The following is a 24,333-nucleotide window of genomic DNA, read 5'->3' as shown; positions in this document are numbered from 1 at the left end:
CTTCTCCTCAACACTCTTTCCTTTCCTTTTTCCCTGTAATCAACAAAAATCAAATCGCCATCTATACCGTTTCTTTTCTATTTCTATTTCTCTTTCTTTTTTTCTTACTTTTTGTTCATTCAACTTCCGTGTAGCAAGTAACCATCGGCAAACCATTATCTTTTTTCTCTTTTCAGAGTTGGGTCAAACTACCAAAACAGAATGTTTTGGTTTATTCTTCTCTCTTCCTGTATAGCTATACATGCGCAACAAGGATTGCTTCTTGGTAAGTACATTTGTCATTCGATGTCTCCAAACAAACATCTAATCCTATTATCTACATAAATTTAATTTCAGATTTGCATCCTGCTGCGGGACCACAATTTTTCGAAGAGTCGCTGCTCAGTGGTAAAAATGGAAACAAGTTGAACGGCGAGTTTGATGACGTGGCAGTTGACTCTTTGATGGATCCGGAAGGCAAGCCAATTCATGAACCGCTTAGAGCACACGCCATGGTGTATGTTTTCTCCTATGGGATTTCCTTTTTTTCTCACACTGAACTTTTTTGTGTTGCAGGCTCGAGGAGGAATTGAGAAAGGAAGCTGCAGAAATTCAAAGAATTATGCAGGATAGCGAAGCGGAGAATGAAAAAGGAGAAGTCACCTACACTACCTGGATGTGGACCATTTTTGGGTGTTCTCTTGTGGTTAGCAGTGGAATTGTTCCCGCTTTTCTTCTTCCAGCGAATATCCACGAGTTTCTGTCGTCTGTTCGTAAGTTTTTTGCACTAATTTAAAAACAAAATAAGAAAGTTCAGTTTCTGTCATAAATAAAAACTCTCAGAAGGACAACGTCGTCTGAATCTCCTTCTCGGGTTTGGCGTGGGATCTCTTCTTGCTGATGTCTTCTTGCACTTACTACCAGAAGCTTACGAAAACAATAACAATCAAGTAGCTATTGGGTTATGGACCCTTGCAGGATATCTCACTTTTTCTCTCATCGAGAAAATTGGAGCCTCAACGGAGGAAGGACAGCACCAGGCGAGTTCTTTTCGAGTGTTTAGAACATTCAGCTGTAAACATACAATGTGAGAAATGAGGAAGAAATAAACATTCCAAGATGAATTTCTCGTTGAAATCTGAATAAAAATATTATTGAGGAAGAATCAATGGTATGAGAGAAACGAATATAACACTTTCAGCTCTGTGCATACATGAACTTATGTGCAAACATCATTGACAACTTTGCTCATGGACTGGCTGTTGGAAGTAGTTTCCTTGTTTCAACCAAGGTGGGAATCTTTCAAAAAATAAACAGTTTTGAAAATTGCTCCATAGTTAACAATATCCTATTTAGAGCACCGATTAGTAAAAAAAAAAGTTTTTTTTAATTATAAAAGTAAAAGTCTATTTTAGGGCGAGTGACAATGTAGTTGTTCACTTTCCTATCGCTTTTTTGCACTAAAAAATCACAATGGAAAAGTAATTTAAAACCTCCAACTTACTCTTTGATTTAAGTTTGGAATAATGACTACTATCACAATTCTCCTACACGAGATTCCACATGAGATCAGCGACTTTGCCATTCTTCTCCGCGCCGATTTCGATAGAATAGCCGCCATGAAAGTTCAGGTACATTTTCCCCTCAGTGTCCATCTCAATCGTCGTTTTCTTTCCAGTTCATAACTGCTTCCGCTGGAGTTTTCGGATCTTGCGTAGCCCTCTCCTTGCACACCTCCAACGTGCCGGTCATTGAAACTCTTCTCCCATTCACTGCTGGTGGATTCCTTAACATTGCTCTCACTCAACTATTACCGGAGCTCAACGAGGAAAAATCACCAATGTAAGCTTACTTCAAGAACTTTCCAAATGAACGAATCAAATTGATTTCAGCCAAAATTTGAAACAATTGGTGATGATTGTGACCGGAGTGCTGACAATGTCATTCTTGAACTGCCTCAGCTTTTAATTCATATTTTCTATACTTCTTATTTTCTGTGCCTTTTTAAAAATGGTTAGTGACCGTCTGTGCCTTATATACATATGAAAATCCCATATTGCTTGCCAGTAGTAGTGTAAACTGTTCATTTTGCCTGCCGTTTTTTTCTAAACCTACCGGTCTTCTTTACCGGTCGACCAACCAACAAAATCTGTTTTTTATGTTCAATTTTTCAAATGAATTCTTTTTTTCATTTTTTCACGTCACCACCATGATATTCACATTCATGCTTGTATATTCACTTCAAATTCAGAATAAAAGTTGAAATAAAAATGTGTGCACTGTTGCTATGAGAGAGTGTGACAGCTCATGACGGCTGCTTAGGAACCGCTCGAAACACTGAAACATCGGCCCCCACGGACCACGCTTTTCTGTTTTGACAATTCCTTTGCATTAGTTATTTCTGTCCCCCATTTTGGTCCATGTGAAACAGCTGTTCTTGTTCCTTTCTCTCATTCTGACATAAGTTTCAATGCTCCATAAATCCTGAGGACTGCCAAGAGCTTATTGTTTTTCATTTTACAATTCTCATTTTCTGTTCTATCTGTGTCCCATTCGGAAACAAAACTGCTGTCCGCGGAGTCTTGTAGTAAACAAGTGGAAAACGTATGCTAAGGAGGACTGAATTGTGTGGAAACGTTGGCGACCTCCGTTACTAATCTTTCATTGTGCTAAGCTCCATTTTTCATTTTTCATTCAGAAGACATGCATCAAATGATTGGGGAGACCAACGTTTTTGACAAATTTTACAGCAAGAGTTATTAATTTAAAACGAGTTCAATTGAGTTCACAACACAGCTGCAACCCTAATTGCCGTTATGACATGGTTAATAAAACTAATAAATTTTTAAAAGAGTGTTCAATCGGAATCAGGCTTGTTCAAAACCGGAAATCGGAATTTCTGATTTTCCGATTTTCCGACTTTTTTCGGAAAATTTTTCCGAACGGAACTTTTCCGAAACGTTTTTTTCCGAACAAGCCTGATCGGAATCTGATTCTTTAAGACTTCTACTCATTATGAAATGCAGCGTCCATTTTTTATCCGAATCAAATCTTCAAAAATGTAAAACTGATTCGTAATCCCACCGCCAACCAAAACTCATTTTTTGTGAAATTAGGTATGTATGACACTTGACCCCAACTCGGTGGTTTTGTCGTAAATTTGCTTCCTCTTACACATTTCATAGTTTTTTTGGTTTTTCTTGTCGTTTTTGTCGCCCTCAAAAAGTATTAACCTAATTCGAATTCTTCTCATTTCTCTTCTCCTTCTAAAGAACCGACGTTTACGTTTACGAGCCTCCATGCATGTGTGCCCTGTGAAAGAACGTAAGGAAGGGAAGAAGAGGCGATGAATATGATTACATTTGCGCAATATGGGTCAGGACCAACACAGATTGTTATCAAGTGAAGTGTGCTAGTCAAACCAGAAACATACTCTCTACATTCACTTCTCTTCTCCTCCTCCTCTTTCTTTTTCAAAACCACACTTATGTTGGACCACACAAAATCAAATTGCTTTTTTCCCTTTTTGCCAATTCGAAATAGGATGCGTTTTTAGATTTTTCTGACCGGATTGGGTTGCACCTAGCAACAATATGTCGACGAGTTGTGTAGACTGAAATCAAATGCCTATTTGGTTTTGTATCTTGATAAAGTCTGAAAATCCTATTTCTCTAATTTAATACTTTAGTTTCTCTCATTGTACGCGCTTTTTACATTTATTCGATTTGAAGTCCAATATTGTTAATTTCCGGAATTCACCTTCAGCGTTTGTCCCAATTTCCGAACATCCTTCCTCTTTTTCTCTTTTCGCAACTTTTTTTCAAACTTTCAGGACAAACGAGAGTTTTCCTATTCGCAGTTTGTCCGAACTGATTGACATAAAGTTGCATCGAATTTTGATTTCCAACTCGAACGATAGCAAAAGAAAACACAAAAGTTATGACGCATTTATGCCTGTTTCCTCCACCCGCACTTCTTCTCGACTTTTCTTTTCGTTCAACTTTTTCTTCCTTCACTTCTGTCTTTGAAAAACCTCTGTATTCCTTAGATTTTCAGTCACTATTTTTGGATTTTTCCTTTCATCCCGCCATGTAAGCAGTGTCATTGACTGACTGACCCCGTGTGTCTTGTCTGCCGATTACACGTGGTATCTGGTTTGAATCGGGAAAAGAATAGAGGAAGAGACACGATTTTCACTTTCGGACACTCTCGCACCACCACGCACGCACCCGTGTAAACACTTTCACATATGTTTTTTTTGTAAATTTTATTGGGACGTCTTCAATCATTAGGGTCACGTTTTTTGCCATGAGCCAGAATTTCGAAGTAGGTTTTGGTACGTGTTGTATGAAAATAATTTATTGTTCCACTTACTAATGAAATTTCGAAGACGTTTTGAAGAAATTTGCACGTAAATTAGAAAACAACAAAGGGGGCACCTGACTCCATTTTTTGAATGGTGCGTTCACTAGTCTATAAATTACAAATAACTTTGCAAACAAAAATAACACATTTCATTAAATCATTAGTAATCGAACTGGAATTTATCTTTGTTTACGATTTTATACATAGTAGCCCTAAACACTTGAGAAACATCGGACTGATTTTTTCACAACTCCACATCTTCTCAGCACCCCCGGTCTTTAATTTTTTGAATCTAAAGATAACTTTAAATCTAAAAATTATCTTTTAAATGGCTTCAGTTCATAAGTTCATCCTTTCTACTCCTATTTTTTCTAATTTTCGAAAATTCGGAAGCTCTAGCCGAAACAATGGCTTCTTAATCCTAGAGATCTCACGTTCGCCACGCTTTTAATAATTTAAAACATTCCCACTCTCCTTTTTTTTGAAAAATTTCAGTGTCATTTTATTTAAATCCCTTCCAATCTGTACTGCACTTGGTCGCAGATTTTTGCGAAATAACTGGTGGTAAAAATGGATTTCACTTGTCCGCTATGTTCTGTTGATTCTCACAAATTGAAGGACTTCAGAACTAGGTTACTAGGTGCCTTCGCGGATAGTTCAAAGGTCGTGAACGCAAAATTTTTATTTTTGGAGTGAATCGGCAAATGAAAAAAAGGGTAACTTCAAATTGTTTCATGAAAAATTATGAAATAAGTTCCACGCACTTTCTTATCTTTTACCACCTGCCACTCCCCGAGTATCTATTCAGTTTTCAGTGTTTACACTTTTAGCTTTATACTTTTTTCTCTTTTTTCAACACTTTTCAAAGAAAAAAACTATTTTTTCCTAGCATATTGTTTGGTGTTTTCACAATGACACGTTGCAATATGTGGACATGGAGGAACAGAGAATAAAAACGACAGTGCCTGTTCTCTACCCTTTGCATTCATCCGATTATAAACCGTTTCTAGGTGGTCCTGCCTAATCCTCTGACTTTCTCTAATAGAGTAGTCTGCCATTGATTTTAGGTTTTCAACTTTCAACTTTCCTCATGTTTATTCTTTCCAATGATCTCTTCCTCCACAACTTTTTACTCATGAAACAGAGGAAGAAAACTTCCGTGCCGACGCCCCGACATGTTTACCAACACATGATGGTCGTAAGTGACAGTCATTGTACTTTTTTACTTTTCTTTAAAATTGACTCTGTAGTGATAGTTCTCTATTTTTTGAGAGAACAAAGAAATATAATGATAGAAAATTGGGACTGGTTAGTCCAAAGAGGACGAAGAATAATAAGCAAGAACTCCATTCAAAAAAGAGAATAATAACCTCAAATTTATTCTATCGTTTTTTTTTGGAAATAGATTCAGTTGTTGTTATTCTACTGAAACGTTGAACAAATGACGAATTTTCCATGTTTTCAGTAATAAAACTCATTCGGCCAACAATGCATCTTCTAGAAAATTCATAATCTCTGGTAAATCATTTTGAACGTTGTTTTTGTTCTAAACAAGAAAAAGATGAAGCGTTTTCATCCACCAATTGGCTTCATTGTCCGAAAAAAGAAAGCGAAAAGATGTTAAGATATGAAGAAATGAGGCAAAATACAGGCAGTCCCCCCTCGAACCCCGGGTAGGCTTGTACTTTATCTGCGCGGATCTCTTCCTCTTCATTTCGCGCCGCCTAGAAAGCGTATTCCTTGAACAGACCGTTCGAAAAGGAGGGCACATAGAGGAAACCCACGTTGGGAACGCTTATAACAATACCCGAATAATTTAGCATCAATCGATGACTTCAAATCATTTGCTAGCTGCATTCGTGGCTTATTTGTTCAACACCTTTGTCGCCTTTCACTCTCTCTCTCATTTTCTATTACTGTCCATTTTTCCATTTTTCGCTCTCTTTCACTGTACCTCTCTGGCACTCTTTATTTGTCGCTCTGCTTACTATCTTTGTCTGTTCCATTGTGATGCCACGTATTTCCAACGAGATGTACATCGGATTTCGACAGCTCACACCCACCGCTCTCTTTTTATTCCAATACTGACATGCCCTTATTTAAATGTTGTTTCTTTGCAGGATGGCCACTTCTGCTGAAATGTCGGGCACAGTTCAGCAAATCGAGAGCATCATTCAAACAATCGAAAGGTAAGTCAAACTTGTTATCCGAACCTAACATCTGCAACACCAATACTCGTGACATACTGAAAATGACGAGAACAACGTTTACCAAAACTGGAAAAACGGAGAGAAAACAGTAGCTGGTCATCGTCATCGTTCGCTGTCCAGTTAGTCATTATGCTGGCAATTAACCGGGCATGTTGTCGTAGATCATGCATTTGAACAGAATGATGCGAAACTTCTGGAGACGTCGGTAAAGTAGAAAAAGAAAACGAAGGGAGAAAAATGAGGGAGAACAAATGAAAGCAGAAATGCATGCAATGTTTCAATGACAAAGGGGGAACGCTTTTTTAATGGTCCCTCTGCGACACCTCCAATACGTGTATATTCTTTTCATTTTTTGGAAGATTTGGATATGAGCTTTCTTTACAACCAGATCCCTTACCAACTTTTAAAACTTCCCGTCATTAACTTAAGTCGCCCGTCAAGGATTCTTTGAATCATGAATTCATATCAAGATCCGTTGTCTTTCTTCCATATCTCACTTTCTTTTGAAATCCCCACTTTTCTATATTTGTCGAGCGGTGTCAGATCTTATCGTGCACGACCCGTTTTCAGGCGTATACATCTGTTCTGTTCATTGACTGTTTTTCATGAAACCAACAAAATAGGAATTCGAAAAAAAGAGAAATTGAATGGAATTGTATGGAAAAAGGCGCATGACATGAATCATGTTTACACAGTTTGAAGTAGAATGATAAAAGGAGGAGAGGTGGAGCAAGTTGCAGAGATGAAAGCGAATATAGGTTTTTATGAGTTTTTACTGGTATATCGAACATATGCATAAGTTTATTGGTGTCTAAAAGAAGGAACTTCAAGAACACTAAATAGGGGAAACATCTATTTTTGATACTTCTCTTTCGTTTGCCGAAAAAGTGTCGGGAAAAAAACAGAAAAAGGTTTGCCATGAAGCTGACTCATTTTATGGAACATTTCTTTGCTAGAGTCTTTTACTTCTTCTCTAGATGTTAGAAACCTTGTAGCAGGACTTCAGAAAGCCAACTTGATTTTTATGAATTCAATGGCGTTGAATTCTGGATTTGAGATATTCAAACTATTTTGGTCATCACAAAACTTCCGGTGTGTTATCTGACTGTTCAAAAGAAATACATTTTGCAAGTGTTCTTTGCACCAACCCAGTCACCACTCCACTGTAATTCAATACGTTTTGAAAGTGGCTTTGTTGCGTGCGAATATTCATATTGCATCAAAAACTCTAAAGCGCTCGAAGGGGGCCATCAAAATTTTTTTCGATTCAGCCGGTGGTCGTTTTTCTTGCAACGAATTTATATGGGCCGGTGCGGTAGTGGGGATAGTCGTGTCATTCGTTTATTTCTCGAAACGAAAAGCATTGAAATAAAGCACACATTGAGTCCCGCGTTTCACACAGACATAGGCAAGCAAGGCCCTTCTCTTTTGCATCCTTTCTCCCCCATTGTCCATTATTTGATTTGGTACTGCGAGTATTTTAGTGTTCGGGAAGAGATAAAAACGAAATAGGAAAGAAGAAGAAAAGAAGAGTAGAGATGGAGCAGATGATGGCACTTCTTCTCATTTTTTATCGCCTTCAGGCAGATTATGTCAATTTGAGTTGTTTCTCCAAAAGGCAGACTTTTCGAGTGTGTCCATTTACATTTTTTATGGTCGAGTCTTGATTTGTCCGCGACTCAGAGCTAGAGTCCAAAATGGACAAGTTGCCAAAATGACAGCATTTCTGACACTTTGTTTGTCAAACCCCGCTTGACTTGGATATGGTGAAGCTAGCAACAGGATTTTCTATGTTCTTTCTCATTCAGTAGATGTAGTGAAAAGCAAAAAAGCAATCAAACTTTTTTATAGCCCTGGCTCAACCGAGTAGGAAGTGATTTTAAAATTGAAGTAGACAAGTTGCACTTTTTATTGCTTGCTCATTCTCTTGTTCTAAAATGTTAGTTTTTTTTTTTCAAACTAAACATTTTAGGATATGCTCAGTAGACTTCAGACACTTTCAATTTTGCATGTTCGATTCCATCCTCTTATTAGTCATAGTTGTTTGAAATTGTAAGAAATGTGCAAAACTAGAGATCCTTCCTACCAACATCCTGAAGTAATTTGGCACATACTCATTTTTCTTGTTATATTTTGTTTATAAAAGTCTAACTTTCCACATGCTCTCTTCATTTTTCAAAACAAACACTTGAGTAGTGAAATAAATGAGAAAAAGAGTATTCATATTCTTTGAGCTACCCTTTTCGTTTTTTTAGTCCTTCTCCTTTTCTTCACAGAATCCAATTTCAAAAAACACCCCTTCAATTCAATTGTTTTTCGTTCTCTCTGCTCCGCGCCTTTTTTGTTTTGATTTATTGCAGTTCTATGATTTCAGGATGATGCGATGAAGCATAACGCAGAAAACTCATCTTTCATGTTACCGTGCTCCTCGCACAGATATCACAATAATCCGCCATTACCATCAACGTAATCAGTTTTTGGGCTAAAGTCTCATATTTCAAATCTATGAGGCTTACTGTAGTCTCAAGTTGAAAAACAATAAAAGTTCATATTCTGACCTTCTAAATATATGCATGAACTAATCAGAAAAGTGCTAAATAGTGAATGAGTTCGCCTTTTATTCAGGAAACATAATTAAAATTCTCATCATGAGAATGCATTCTCCTCAATTAAATGTTTCTTTCGAAACGTTACTTTTCTCCGAAAAAAATGCTATTAGGAAAATTGACTGGTAGTCATTTTCATCTCACTTACCCCATGTCCCCCATACCACTTAATTTCGAAAAATTGCGTACATGTGTGGCTTTTATGTGAATTGGGTTTCCTGAGTGTATGCGTGTCAATTTCTAGAAGCAGTGAAATACATGACTTGTTGCTGTCCCTAGGGAACATCGACACTTCTTTGTTCAACATGTTTCGCGCCCACACACAGATACACTCACAGATGCTAACACATTTCGTACCTTTTTATATTAATTTTAACTTTCATTGTTTTCAGCAAAATAGAAGTTTCTTCGCAACAACACAGCCCGGCGTCAAATAGTTCTTCGACAAAGTCTGAAGATAGTGGATTGGATGATGGACCAAAAAAATCAGTTGTAAGCTAGTTGCAAAAAAATAGATAATTATGTAAATGTTTATTACAGTCCTCCGCCAAACCAATCTCTCGTAAATCTTCGAGAATGTCGCAATCGTCTGGGGTTTCACTTCCCCCAGTGCTCGAACAACTGGAGCACATGATTATTTCTGATGACTGGCTTGGAAGTGAGACTACTTCTCCAACTGGGTTAAAACAACACGCCCAAGTGGCAAAGACCAGGTAGACTACTAAATTATGGATTCATGAATCTTCACGTTTTGCTTTAGGTCAAGAGAAGGACAGAAGTTGTCGGAGTTGGGAAGAACTTTGGTCACCTCGGCATCTCTTAAATCTTACATCGATCTTTTGAGCAGTCATCATAGACAAAGCATTGCTTCGTGGCTCTACGGAAATGTTAATCATGTTTTCAGTAACCTCTTCAGGTTTGTCATGTGATGGAAAAAGAAAAAATAGTGTGAAGTTTCAGATTTACTGATTCTCAAATCTACTGTTCGGAACCGGAAGCCACAATCTCGCTTTCAATGAGAAACGGAATTGGACACGCTGTCAAACTTGCTCTCAAGTCATCTTATGGAACTGACTATGCTACCAAGGGATGGAAGGCATTTGTTGAGCAGGTATTTGATCTACAAGAAATTATTATTCCAACCTTAAAACAATTCAGGGAGCACCAGTTGTCTATGTTTCACCAGCTCTCCACATGGACATTTCTTCGTATTTGGCTTCTGAGTTCGGAATTTCTGATGTCACAATTCTTCCAAAAATTGAGTCCGATTTGAGCGAGATCGAAGGAAGAATCGTGAGTATTTCTTTTTGAAAACGATGATTTCAATGTTAGCGTTTTAGGACCACCAACAATTTGAGAAGATTCTCGATGAAGACTTGGGTGCCGGAAAGAAGCCACTTATTTTGATTGGTGTCGTCGGAACGACCATTTTGGGACAAAACGACATGATTTCCAAGATTTTGGAAATTCGCGAGAACAAGGCCAAGTTCTGGCTTCATATCACCGGACAAGCAATTGCCGCTTTGACATTCCGTGAACCCAATAACATTCTCGTTCACGTCCTCTCTCAAGTTGACAGTATGACTTTCCCAATTGCTCTTTGGCTCGGAATTCCATCAGCACCAGTTGTGGTAAGATTAGCTGGAGATTGAAAAATAGAGTTCATAAAACTAAATTCTTGTTCAGACTCTACACAAATCGGTGGAAGGATATAAGGCTTCTTATCGTGAGAAACTTGACAGTCTTCCATGGTGGGTCGCCTCGTCATACCTTTCTGGAAAAAAAATTGTCGATATGATAGAGAATGCGTTCTTATTGGTACGAATGTCACACTTGTCAATTCAAACTGACATTTTTGTTTTCAGAGCAAAGTGATGCTCAAGGGACTTTCGGCAATTCCAGAGGTTGAAATCGTCGGAGTTGAAAATCCAGTTGATTTTGCAAACCGTGTCTACAAGAACAAGTTCTCTGCTCCAACTGTGCTCATTTTCAAGTACAACTATGTCAGCATTAAGAATGCAATTCAACATCATAAGAACTTGATCCAAAAGAATGAGGATCACGATGCCATTTCGATTGCTGAGAAGACTCTCCAGGATGAGCTTGAATATGGAGATTACCTCAACGCATGGCTCCGTGATGGTCTTCTCCCAGAATCTCTTCCACTTGGAATTGATACCATTGAACTCGGAGGAAACTACGGAATTGCTTTCCGTTTCTGCCCATTGGAGCATGCAGCTAGTAAGTCCACAAGGCCCGGAATGGTAAAATAACCTGATAATTCATTTTCAGCCTTCTCATCTCACATCGATCATGTCCAACGTTTTGTTCGCAAACTCACTGACATCATGAGAATTGTTGAGTCAACTGTGGCCGCCAAGCTGAAATTCTCAGAGCTCAAAGATGACTTCCCATCCCTTGTCCTTCTCCCAATCCGCAACTGGGCTGGAATTGGTGCTGTCTGGTAAGAGATGATGCAATTATTGACAACCGAAATTTCTGTTTCAGCTACATTCCGTCTATTGTGAAAGAGACTAACCCAGAAGACTGGAACTTGATCCAAAAACAACAAATCTCTCATCTCAACTTGGAGCTTGTGCACCAATTGAAGAGTGTCGACGCCGCTTTCTCTTCCGGAGACTGCACTCGTTATGGTGTCTCTTGTGTCAAGTTTGGCATGCTTTCCGATGTCAAGGATTTGCATAATTTGGTGGAGATGGTTGCACAAAAAGGAAAAGAGATCGAGAACAGCCAACAGTATTTGGATAGTCTTGCTGATTTGATTAGACATGGAATCGAAGCAGCTAATAAGGCATTGAGAGAGGAAAATGACCAGAGACTCCAAAATGAGGGAATGATGAGACAATTGCCAATTATGGGATCTCTTGTTAATTGGTGGTCACCATTGACTCCAGAATCTCAAAATATCAGAGGAAGAGCTTTTAATTTAAAGACAGGTAAGAAAAACTAATGAGTTAAAATTATATTGTAATGAAATACTGATCTATGATAATTTTCAGGAGAGATGCAAGAAACGGATGTTCTTTTCAAATCAAAGAAAAACAGTGATGCTACGCCACCAATTACAAAGAATGAAACTCCACAAGTTCCGCATGAGGTCTCAAGTTCAAAACTCGAAGAAGAGCCATCTTCACCATCTTCTGAAAGTGATGTTCCTGTAGCTGAAGAAGCAGTCAGTTCTGCTGAGGAAGCCAAACCCGTGGAATCATCATAAACCTGAGATTCCATTTATTTGACAACTGTAAATGTTCTTTACTGGTAGTAATATCGTGATTCATTGTAATTCTGCATTTAACATCTTCTTCTTTGTTTATTTTCCATCCTTCCCGTTCCGATTCCGCCCATTCTTGTGAATTTTCCTCGTAGATATCTCGTAAAAACGACTTTAAAAGTTGGGGTACATATTGGTTTTTCCTATTTTCTCCTCATTTTCTAGTTTCCATACCCTCTCGTCATAGATCAAATCTATGTAAACGCTTGTTCGGTTGTGCATTTTTTCCTTTTTTATTTTTTTCCATATTCTCCTTTCTGGCAGTATTCCGTGTTCAGTTTCTTGCTTTCTGTGTTTTTCTTCCCACCTAGTTTTGACTGGTTAGCCCTCCCCCTTTTTCTCGTCTCGGTTATGTTTATTCTTTTTTGTCTTATTCTATGCAACGTTCCATTTGATAGGGGTTTACTATTAAGAATGTTATGACGTTTATAATTTATTTATGTGCAATATCATGCGACATTTTTTTCGAATTCATAAATTTATTTGGGGCAAGAAAGGAGTTAAGGCAAGACGTAAAACTGTAAGAGATCTGTGAGAAATTACATGTAAAAGTTTCACGATAGTTAAAAAAAATCTTCTGTTTGTACAGATACCGAAATATTTCTATGATCGTTAAAATTGAAAATGACTAAAACAGTATGAAAGTGTTTTGTTAGACGTAGCAAACATTATCGAAAAATTGACTAATTCACGGAAGTATTGCGAACGAGATTAGAAAGCAGTTGGAAAACTTATTTTAAACTACGTAGATTTTGAGGAAATGAGAAGTTGAGCAAGCACATAAATAAAATTTGAAGAAAGAGGTGGATTACTTACATCCAGGAAGGAAAAATACATCATTTGATTTCCTGAGTTGTATTTGATCTGTCTATACGAAATCAGTCGTTAGGGAGCATTTCTGAACTTCCGTTTTACTTTCAACAATTGGTTCTTGTAAACGGTCTTGCGGTAATCGTTATGATGTTCATCTGGATTGTGCAAAGTTTCTATATTAACTCATCAAGCAATAAGTCTCACCTCGACAATAGTTTCTGTTTTTTCTTCCGGATTTTTGTTGTCAAAACGTTCTCTAATCTTGATATTCAACGTTGAATGGAGGTCATTAGTAGGAAAATCTGCAAAAATGATTATCATTATTAACACTTCAAAACAATTATACCTAATCGTTTCAGTACGATTAAACCCAGAACATGGAAAAATAAATTAGAAACGTCGGCGTTCAGAAAAACATCTGGGTGTGATGCTTTAAGAGATTGTAGATCCTCCTTCAAACACGGTTGTTTTATTTTTAAGTGTCTATCAGTTTACCTCTGTCAGTTTTGGGAGATCCAGATCTTTTTCTAATTTCCACAGTTTTTCTTTTTTTTCTCTATCCTCTTCTTCCACTTGCAGCAACATATTATGAAGACCATCAACGATCGGATCCTGAATGGGAGGTTTTGAGACATCAATATCTTTCTCGTTAATGTTCGAAACGTTATTGTTTGTATCTTCATATTCATCATTTGTCGTTTCCCTTGCGTTCACAATTGGTTGATTGTCAGAGCTTTCGGTAGTCAGAGTGTTATTTTGTATCTCACTTCTTGAAGAATTTTGAACAATTGATGTTTTCTGAATTACAGTATTTTTGTTGCCTGATAAAAGTAGACCATCTTTCAAACACGTTTCTTATATTCATAAGTGAGTATCAGTTTACCTCTGCCAGTTGTGGAAGATCCAGATCTTTTTCAAATTTGCGCAGTTTTTTCTTATCTTCATGTTCTCTTTCCCTCTCTTCCTTTGGCAACATTAAAAAAAGATCTTCCACAGAATCAGCGGTGAAACCCCCAATGGGATATTTCGTGACATCGATATCTTCCTCGTCAATGTTCGAAACGTCGTTGTCAGTGTCTTGAGATACTTCACTTGTATCTTCCCTTGCGTTCATGATTGCTTGATTATCAGAGCTTCCAGTTGTCCGAGGATCAATTGGTATCTCACTTCTTGAAGAATTCTCAACAATTGATGTTTTCTGAATAACAACATTTTCTAATTGTTTATCGAGAAAAATGAACTATTTTACAGTAAACGCTTCTGAAGACAGAAAAATGTGATGTACAAAGTTTGTTTTCTCTTCGACAGAACCCAGAACATTGAAAAATGAATGAGAAACGTCTGCGTCAAGTAAAACATCTGGATGTGATGCTTTAAGAGACTGCAGACCCTCCTTCAAAAACGTTTCTTGTATTTATAAGTGAGTATCAGTTTACCTCTGTCAGTTTTGAGAGATCCAGATTTTCTTGTATTTTCCACAGTTTGCTCTTTTCTTCTCTATCCCTTTCTTCCATTTGCAGCAACATATCATGAAGACGGTCTACATAGTCATATTCATCACTTGTCTTTTCGCTTGCGTTCACGATTGGTTGATTCTCAGAGCTTGCGGTTGTCAGAGGCCCAAGTGGTATCTCATTTCTTGAAAATCTTCCAACAATTTTTGTTTTCTGAATTACAGTTTTTTCTTATTGGAATTGAGAAAAATCAACTATCTTACGGTATGCGCTTCTGAAAACGGTAAATCCATCAAAGGTTCTGTGTTCTTCGGAATAATTCTTTCAAACAATGGTTGTTCCACTGGCAATTCACAGCTTGTTTCCTCTTGAACTGTGAGTATTTTTTTGCATGGAACAGAAGATACAGGTTCGATAGAAGCCTTTCTTTTCTTACTTGAGTTATCATTACTTATTTCTGATGACGGTAACGAGATGGTTCGTGTCTGAAACAGATTTGCACAATACTTTGGATTGAACATGTAAAAACTCACCTCATCTCGTTTTATTGGTTCAACAGCACTACTTTGATAAATATTTGAAGATGGTAGTTGAGGAGTCATTTGCGGTTCAATATGCGATTGTGAATAATGGTTACCAGTATTTTGCGTTGCTTGCTGCCAACTGTCGTGTGGTCCTATCACGACTGGAACAGTAGTAACAGTATTGGTGACATAGTTTCCTTCAAAGAACCATCTTTGGGAAGGAATTCTTTGTGCACATGAGTGTGCTGGGACTGCTCTCATTTCTGATGATCCACTTGCACCAGATTGATCATCCTGGAAGAAAAGCATTAGCACTCAGACTACAACTTTACTGATGCCTATTAGTTCATTTTTACATACTAATCATCTCCTTACTACTTATTTCTATATTCGATGATTTACCTGGATCCTTTCCCTATGAGGTGGAAAATGTGATCTAGCTTCTGTTCGTGATTCGATTCCAGAGTTGGAGCAACATGCCATCATATGACCTGAAAAAAAAAGAAAATAATAACTATAGCTTTATCCGTACAACCTGAGTTAATGATGTAAGCGTTAAATTTGGTTAGAAATTGAAACACAGCGTTATCGTCCTGTTATGTAATCTATATTATTGAGATGTTAGTTATTATAATTTTTCAACTGACCAATTTTTTTTACATCTTGTTTCATTCTGAAATCTTTGTCAATGTTATTGACAATACGATGTAATTCCTTTAGAACTTTTCTGACTGCCCTGAGATAAACACGAGGAAGATCTTTCATATGTTTTGATTTAACTGAAAAAAAACTCGTACATTTTTAGAAAAAAAGTATTTCTCACCGATTATATCCAGATGTTTCAAATTAACATCTAATATCCTCTTGGCAACATTTGTGTTTCTCATCTCTTTTTTCAAAACTTCTTCAAGATCTTCTAGAAAAGCATCCGGCTCTTTGAAGAGAAGATTCGATACGTGCGATAGAGCTTCAATGAACTGAAACTGTTGCTTTCAAAAAAAAGTAGGACAAAAAATGTACTTCTCTCTGTCTCATATACTTTATATATGGAAAACATAAATAAAGGTCAAGAATGGCGAGTGGGTGCAGCTCCTGAAAGTTCATAATCATTTTTCTTAGTATTTTTTGATAATTACTAACCGAAAAACATCTTTTCATGCGATCACTCGTTTCTGCTGTCATTATTGTTAATGACAATGGTTCCCAATATATTTCATTGCTGAGAAACTCTTGTACAAAGAAAAGCTGAAACACAACATTCTATCACTTTGTAATTCATTATGTAAAGGTGGAAGCCGGATCTCGAACATATTTTTGGTTGTTACTTCATTGTTGTTTCAGTTTTAGCTTTAGTCAACAAAGTGGCCAAGGCCGGGAAAACTATGCGTTTCAAGAAATTCCAACTTTAGACTACATTTTCGTATCTGCACAAACTTTGAAATATTTAAATAATTCTGTGTATTTCGATAATTTGAAGAAAGAAGTAACTCACCAGTGGAGCATTCTTTGTTATTTTATTCCATTCTCGATTCTCAAATTTGCTAATATATTGTTCAACTCTCGATTGTTGCATGACTAAAAATTCTTTCTTTCAAAATGAACACTCCAGATATCTGAAAACATGTTTTTTAAACGTCTCTAGATTAGTAAGAGAATTTTAAAAATTTAAAAATCAACAGACACGAACACAGAACCATCAGTAAGCACAACTCTCGCACAGCCTCGCCTCAAAAAACTACACTCTCACACACACAAGGAAATTGAGATTTTCGATATTTGAAAGACATTGCAGAACCTGTAATTGGAAGAGTTCTGGAATTAATTTTGTGATTACACGTTGACCGCAGGATATAACTGATATGCAGTATTAATATATATGACGTAATTTAACACTAGTTTTCAACTCCCAAAAATTACTCTCAATTGCTAAATTATGTTTCTAATAGTTGACATTTTACTTTGTATTCAATTATCATTCTTTGACTGGGATGTCGGAGCTGTAGTCCATGTTTAATAACTTATATCAAACTGACAAAACGTAAAAAAATCACTGATTTTTTGAATTTATCTACCCATCCTTATCTGAGGAGACCTGTATCAAACTTTCTCTTTGCGCAACCAGAAAAAAAAACCGAACCTAACTGCATTTTGGCAGAACTAGTTTTCAAAAGAAAGGGAAAAAACCGAAAAAGAAGTTTAACATCATGATAACTGAGAAAAGGGAAAAATTCCTGGCGAAGAACACGAGGCTAAGAGTGAAGAGGAAATAAGAGGCGAGAGCACCATTGTGAATTGAATTCTTCCAAACGACTTAATTTATACGTATATCTGAAATAATATAAATCCACACCCTTCATCTAAGTTTGTTTGACTGTTTGTACAGATAATACAAAATGTATCATAAATCACTTTTTCCAAATTTTAATTATTTCGAACCCCAAAAAAAATTGAATAAGTCTAGTAACTCAAAGAATTAACCCATGTTTCACAAAGTATTAGTTTTTACACATGTCGGTAAAAGTTAGATTTTTACCTCGAAATCCAGGAGAACGCTGCTATAACTTTTGGAAATAAGTGGTTACACTAAGAGTGTGATTATTCCAAAAGAAGAGTAAATTTGCATACTTGTGACTGTCCCTTATCAATACCCAAGACTTGTAGTATTTGTAAACGATCAGTTACAGCTTTCAGAGTCAAAAGCAAGAAAACATTTGAACGACGTTTTATTTATCTGAAAAGGGTGTGGCTTCTCTACCTTGGTAATGTTGATTTATTGTTCTTAATTGTCTTGACGATGGCCAATTTTTTCTGATGTCATCACAAATGAACAGACAGATACCTGAATCTTCCCAATTTTTACATCATCTTCAAACCCGAACTTCGATCTATTACACCGGTTTTGTATTGTCCGGAACAATTGTTAGAGATATGATAAAGTATCATGACGACAAAAAAAATTCATCGCAAATCTTTTAGACAGATAATGAAGATTGATGCGTTCTTGCCACAAAACTACAAGACGGATTCTTCTTTTCTCTCAGGGAAATGTGCTTTGTATACCCGGAAATTATTGTTTTTCTGATAACAACTGACAGAATTTGAAATTAAAATTCATTCAAACATTTCGGAGTTATCAGTTCATGGTGATAGTGGTTAAGAATTACATCGTATTAGACATTTGAACATTCAAAACTGTTTACACATCACATTACTTTCAGTTCTCGAATGTTTTTTTGCTTTGAATACTAAACTTTGGAGTTATTTCAAAAAATATCATCTGTGGTAGATCAATTGTTGAACTACGTTGTTTTTTTCTCACTGTCTCGTCAACCTTTTCCCATTTCTTCGTCTCTCTCCGACAATCACATGTTGTGAAACTGGATAGTGATTTTATCTATATGTCCATGTAAGAGGGGTTCTTCGTTTCTATAAACAGCGATAGCCCGTTTGTTTGTTCTTATTCACTATACCAATTTTACTTGAACGTCGATAATTTCAGTTCTAATTTTAACGATACTAAAAATCGCATTTTGAAAATAAATTTCTCTCAGTCGAAAAAATTGATTTTTCCAGAAAATGCTTTCCAATGAACAGAAAATCTGTGTCAATCTCGTTGTGGAAAATATGCCAGAACCAATAAAACAATCTCCAGTGATTATGGATGTCGTTGATTTGAGTATGAGGCACATAATGGGCGGTGATCCTTTAGAATCATTACAAGTTCAATCTGTGCGTCAAATTCTTGCCAACACTGCGGTTCTCAACGATGAAAAATGGAGAAATTATATTAAATCCCGTAAGAAATTGAAAAGCCTGAAAGACATTTGAATTTTACAAGTTATTTTACAGACAACCTGGATTCTTTCGCTAACTGTTTCCTCAACAAGTCTCCAGAAATAATGATGTCTCTTTTCGATCACTGCCAATGGGCCCCGACGGCGGCCCGCAAAAATGTAAAAATCACTTTCAAATCTCATCATTTACTCGTGCAAGTCAATGAAAACACATTTTTCAATGTTAAATTCACCGATAGTGAATATGTAACTCCTGACTGGCTCCCATATATATTGCGTCGCTTCTTGCTCGATGGTGTTCACTCAATCGACATAAAGTTTGAAGGTAAACAAGGAGAAAACTATATTCAAAGAAGTTCTTCTAGTTTTCAGGAGCACCAGAAAAGCTGGGCCGACTTCAAAAATATCATGACGAATGCTTTGCGGTAATTAAAAATTGTACATACTCTGCAAGAGATAATTACGTTAACACGAATAATCGCGTTACCTGGAAGTACAATTCATTCCGTGGTTCTCTCTCATTTGCTGGTCATTCAAAACGGGATCAAAGTGCTCAGGTGTTTGCAAACTTTGAGATTGTGCTGGAAAACAACACTGAACGGGATGTTAACGAGGTTCTCACAGCTGACTTTTGCCGATTTTTTGTTGATTAAATTTTTTGTATATTTTTGATATCTGAGCAAACCATTTTTTACATTTGTACCAAAGCATCATTTCCTTATTACCTCAGTTTTCCCCATCTTTAATTGTATATGGCAACAGAACATACCCAATAAATACTAATCTCCGTTCAAACCGTTCTGAAGATAAGATAAGACTATTACACGTACCTTTTTTCCATCCGATGTCGGCAATGTTGCCAAATAGGAGATTGAAAACGTATTGGCGAATAGAATATAGTTTCAAAAATCTCATTCCTCTGAGATGACATTGAGACTTTTTTTAGTGAAAATGTATTTGCAACATTGAAAAATAATAAATAAAAATAATAGGAAATCTGCATCACCAATATTAGTGTCTGAAATACAAAGAGTTCCTCCAGCGGCTCTGAAATTAAAATAAATCAAAGATTTGAAAACTGGTTTGTAATCTCATGTATAAATTAGTTCATTTAGTAAGGTTCTCGCTTCCACTCAAAACTCATTCTGCTGAACTTCATCACAGTTTACCAGAACTTACAAAATAATTGTTAGTGAATAAAAAGTAAGTCTTTTTACAAAAATGGATCTTCCGAATCTGAGCCTCGATTAGCAATTGGTGTGACTTTGCTTCTTGGTACCTAAGTACTAAGAATGCATTTTATTTAAATTTTTTGTATTCAGACGTGGTTTTTCGACCAATTAGATTGTTTTGTCAAATTTTTTAAAAGTTATAAGCATGGATTATTTGTCCGTCGTCTGCCAACTGCCTTTTTCGGAAGTACTTTTGGTGTTAGCTATTCAAGGTCAGAAACTTCACGATGATTTTCAAAATGTGAGTGATCTTTTCAAATATTATGTTCTTACTGTTTTAGCTTTGGGTTGAACTTACTAAAACATCAAAGTAATACTCATCCGATCAACGACAGACCAAAAACGTAGTTGAATTGAACTGACATGAGATGATTTGCAAGATGATCGGAATACGGGTAAGTAAAAAAGAAGCCGAGAAATTCAGAATTAGTATTGATTATAATATTGGACTAAAACAATTAGTGAAAACCATTTGGAAAAGTGCCACAGTCAAGTAGTTTCTTCACTCGTGGATTTGATGTTTCAAACGAATATTGTGAAATAGATCTGACTAGTGAGAGTGTTTCTGCTATCTCCCCCACCATTGCTCTTTATATCTTCAAATGAATTCATTTTGATAAGGTGAATTAGCAGGAGGCGATTACATAATTGATTAAAAATTTTCGTTGATGGGAAAATAAAAAGCACCGACACAAGTTCTAGCTAATACAAAAATGCAAATCAGTTTGAGCATATGAGAACATAAATTTACTGGGGAGTGTCAGTGAGTTAATGATATGTACCATCAAGCTACAATGGCAATATCGGAACAAAAAACCGTTGCGAAATTTTCTTACAAACATATGGCAAAAAACGAAAGACTTTTATGAAACAGCCTGATAACTGACCCTACTAGTCTCCCGGAAATGTTCATAACGTGATCCTTTTGTTTTTCTTCTCCTAACCAACTAATCTTCCATTTCGGTTTTCCTTGCATCACCTTTATGTTGTCTCCATGTTCTCAAGCGCTATATATTTTCATGTGTTTGTGTGAAGCTTTGTGATTTAAAAACTGATTTAAAATAGTTCAGTGTCTTTCATTTTTAAACAATGTTTTCTTTCTTTCTCACCGCAGCTGCTATTTTGCTTTGTCGTTCATTTTTTGGTTAGAATGCTTCTCACAAAAAAACGCACCTTTGAAAAATTGAAAAAATTTTGAAAATTAGTTCATATCCCTTAAAATGACTTCCTTCAAGAGTTCATTGGCTCACACACAAAATTCCAATTTTGATGATAGTTTCAAGAGACGATAAAAAATTAATTATTTTTAAATTAGTTTCTATTTTGAATTTTATTCTACCACAAGTTTTTCTGTCGACAGATTTTGGCAAATAAATCGCGTTCGCAATAAAACCACAGCGTCGACTTGATGCAAACGCGCCCCCCTCTCTATTTTCGTTTGAGACGCAGTATGTTTTTTAACGAATAATGCCAACCCGTATGAATTCTTGTTTTTCTTTTGGTTCTGTATATTTTAAATAGCAGAATTATATTAAATAACTTTTTTTGGATTTTTTATCGACAAGAACAGAAAACATGTATATATTTCTTTCCATGCCAGTTTGAAATTTCCGAAAGCGATGAAGTATTTATACGCGAAACATTGTGAGAAATCCCTATCTCCATATTTTTTCAACTTCTTTATCAATTCTACAAAACTTCAATACTATTTCACTCGATTCACTGAATTCATTCATATTTCAGATGTTACCAACAAGAAAAAGAGGAACTCGATCAAGAAGTCCTAGAGGAAATTATGAAGAACCTTCCACTATTAGACGACCGACTATCCGATGTTACCCCCTGAAGAACTAGCAACTGATAATGTTCGAGCTTTTCTGGATGTACGAAAACCACCAGGATGGGTCAATTTTATGAAGGTCTTCATGCCAACAGTCAGTGATAACTTCAGTATTCTAGATAAAGTCAACTCTGATATTCGTGATTAAGAAGAGTTTGATGTGAATAATTTGTGGTGGATATCGTTAGAAGCAGCATTCATTCATGTTATAGATACACGAGAGCAGGAAGTGTCGGAATACTTATCAGATAGTAAGTTGATTTCATTTTTTCTGTGATTCATTTTTTTCAACATAAAATAAACACCAGCTCATCAGTTTTTTCAATTAGTTTTTTTACAGAAAGTCCAGATACGTTCATCAACAGTCCGCTTAACGTTTCCGAAACTGATGTACAAGATGATGCTACTTTTCAATTGGGAACTCATTCGGTTTCATTTCATTCGAATTTATGTCCGCCGAACAACAATGTTCATAGAACTCGGAGAGAATGACGTTTTAGTAAGATTTCCAGTTGGAACATCTAGCAAAGGAGACTCATGCCGGTTACTGACTCCATTCAGATGCTTGTTTATACATGCACGTGTGCAACTTGTAAACATGAAAGTTTTTGGTGAGTTTTGGTAGCAAGCAGGAATTGAAATATAAAATTTCAGGAAGCGCTAGGTTTTTTGTGATTCTTGAATTTTACCATTGCATGATCGGTTGCTCTTTTGTCTCCGGACCATTCTTCAAAATGTGCCTCGACAGCGATTTTGACATCTCTCAGATAAGGAAGCAGAATTATCTTGTTAGAAGATTTGTGGAAGAAAAGGAGGTGAATCCAATCATTGCCTATTTTTGCGTAGCAGAAATATTTTCCCCGATTCTGAGACATTTTCTTGTGTTGACCCGTTTTCAAGGTACGGTGAGAGAAACTGCGTATGGTCCATATATGAGGACCTCACTCTTTTTGCTAATCATTAAACTATTAGTTCGTTATGAACACTTACTTAGGGCCTAATTGCGATGAAATCAAATTTGCAATTTTTAAAATCATAGTTCATTTGATCTTCTCTGATACTTGTCATGCAGAGCAATTTCTTTATTTTTCAATTACAAAAGGGTAATTATTGTTTAAAAACAAGATTTTCAGTTGGTTTTTCGGTGTTTCACACCTTTTGTTTCAATTCCAAGCGTATTTCTTTAGTGCGTCAAATCTTGAAATTTCTATATACACCATCTTTACTGGGTCAGAAAGAAATACTATTGTGCAGCGGGTCAGGTTTGAACATCAATAACTTAGAATGTATCGTACATTTTCTTCTGACAAGCATTCACGTATCGTGTCTTATAATTCAATCTTTATTACACTTTTCACGTTAAACTGGGAATAATAATAAATACTATGATGAAGTAGTGCTATACTTATTGTACTGAATAAAAATGTTGATTGCGGTCCACTACCTGTTGTTCACTCAAAAGGTCAATCAAAAGGTTGCAGAGTGTGGTGACTTAATACAATCGGCTCTCGGGATGTATTCCACTTTATTTTTGTTAGTTTTCTAAATTGGTGTATGTTGCTATGAGTATGTTGAGGAAACAAACCTTTGGAATTCTTGATAGAGGTTTTTCTGCATTGGAGTTCATAATTTCAGATTGATAAGGAACAGAATGATCGGTTGCTGTAGTTTCTGTCGAAGAAGTTTCTGATGCGTTGCTTGGTGTAAATGAAGTCGACGAATTTCTCATGACTGAAAAAGAACATTTTACACGTTTGTTGTTGGATTGAGAGAAAAGCAAACCGGCTAGAATCTTCTTGTCTTACCTTTCTGTCTCCATGAAGGAATCACAGGTGCGTTTTGGAGATTGAATTTTTCAAAATCTAAATAATTAGTAATGAAAATAAGTACTTTTAGGAAACAGCTCACGTGGATCAGAGACATCTCCTGGAATAATTTCTCCAGTTTTGCTCTGAGATGGAAGAAATGAACCAGAGAAAGTTATACGAAAGATATCATCAAATGGGAACACTGTCTTTGACATCTGAAAAAATCTATTACAACTCTTGTAACATCACTTCCTATAAAAAATTTCATATGAATTCTATTTGAACGAAGAAGAAGTGATATAAAAAATTTTTTTCTTGGACACTTGATATTTATGAGTATCAGAACCTGCAGAAACAAAGTAAAGACATAATGATGACATGTAGAAACGCATCATAATTATGTCGGAGAAATAGTA

At 36.3% G+C, this 24,333-nt stretch overlaps 4 protein-coding genes across 4 annotated transcripts; 2 read left to right on the top strand and 2 right to left on the bottom strand.

The window, feature by feature from the left end:
• Positions 1 to 201: 201 nt before the first annotated feature.
• Positions 202 to 1,947, top strand: GCK72_023545 (uncharacterized protein; the record flags this gene model as incomplete). Its single annotated transcript, XM_053735438.1, has 8 exons — positions 202 to 265; positions 337 to 496; positions 556 to 752; positions 823 to 929; positions 1,181 to 1,270; positions 1,497 to 1,610; positions 1,658 to 1,821; positions 1,872 to 1,947. 8 exons carry the CDS (start codon positions 202 to 204, stop codon positions 1,945 to 1,947), a joined length of 972 nt encoding a protein of 323 aa, XP_053579004.1.
• Positions 1,948 to 13,751: 11,804 nt separating this feature from the next.
• Positions 13,752 to 16,816, bottom strand: GCK72_023544 (uncharacterized protein; the record flags this gene model as incomplete). The annotated part of the gene is made up of 9 exons (XM_003092074.2): positions 13,752 to 14,063; positions 14,149 to 14,463; positions 14,702 to 14,932; positions 14,983 to 15,204; positions 15,253 to 15,537; positions 15,646 to 15,734; positions 15,891 to 16,022; positions 16,067 to 16,220; positions 16,736 to 16,816. 9 exons carry the CDS (start codon positions 16,814 to 16,816, stop codon positions 13,752 to 13,754), a joined length of 1,821 nt encoding a protein of 606 aa, XP_003092122.2.
• A 2,003-nt stretch (positions 16,817 to 18,819) lies between these two features.
• Positions 18,820 to 19,690, top strand: GCK72_023543 (uncharacterized protein; the record flags this gene model as incomplete). Its single annotated transcript, XM_003092073.2, has 3 exons — positions 18,820 to 19,039; positions 19,093 to 19,362; positions 19,410 to 19,690. The coding sequence occupies 3 exons, from the start codon at positions 18,820 to 18,822 to the stop codon at positions 19,688 to 19,690; spliced, it is 771 nt and encodes a 256-aa protein (XP_003092121.2).
• A 3,886-nt stretch (positions 19,691 to 23,576) lies between these two features.
• GCK72_023542 (uncharacterized protein) lies at positions 23,577 to 24,132 on the bottom strand (the record flags this gene model as incomplete). Its single annotated transcript, XM_053735437.1, has 4 exons — positions 23,577 to 23,651; positions 23,695 to 23,840; positions 23,915 to 23,971; positions 24,018 to 24,132. The coding sequence occupies 4 exons, from the start codon at positions 24,130 to 24,132 to the stop codon at positions 23,577 to 23,579; spliced, it is 393 nt and encodes a 130-aa protein (XP_053579003.1).
• Positions 24,133 to 24,333: the final 201 nt, after the last annotated feature.

This window comes from Caenorhabditis remanei, chromosome X (genome assembly GCF_010183535.1).
Source record: "Caenorhabditis remanei strain PX506 chromosome X, whole genome shotgun sequence".
NCBI lineage: Eukaryota > Metazoa > Nematoda > Chromadorea > Rhabditida > Rhabditidae > Caenorhabditis > Caenorhabditis remanei.
Note: the sequence above shows the minus strand (reverse complement) of the source record. Positions and strands in the feature narration are given on the sequence as shown.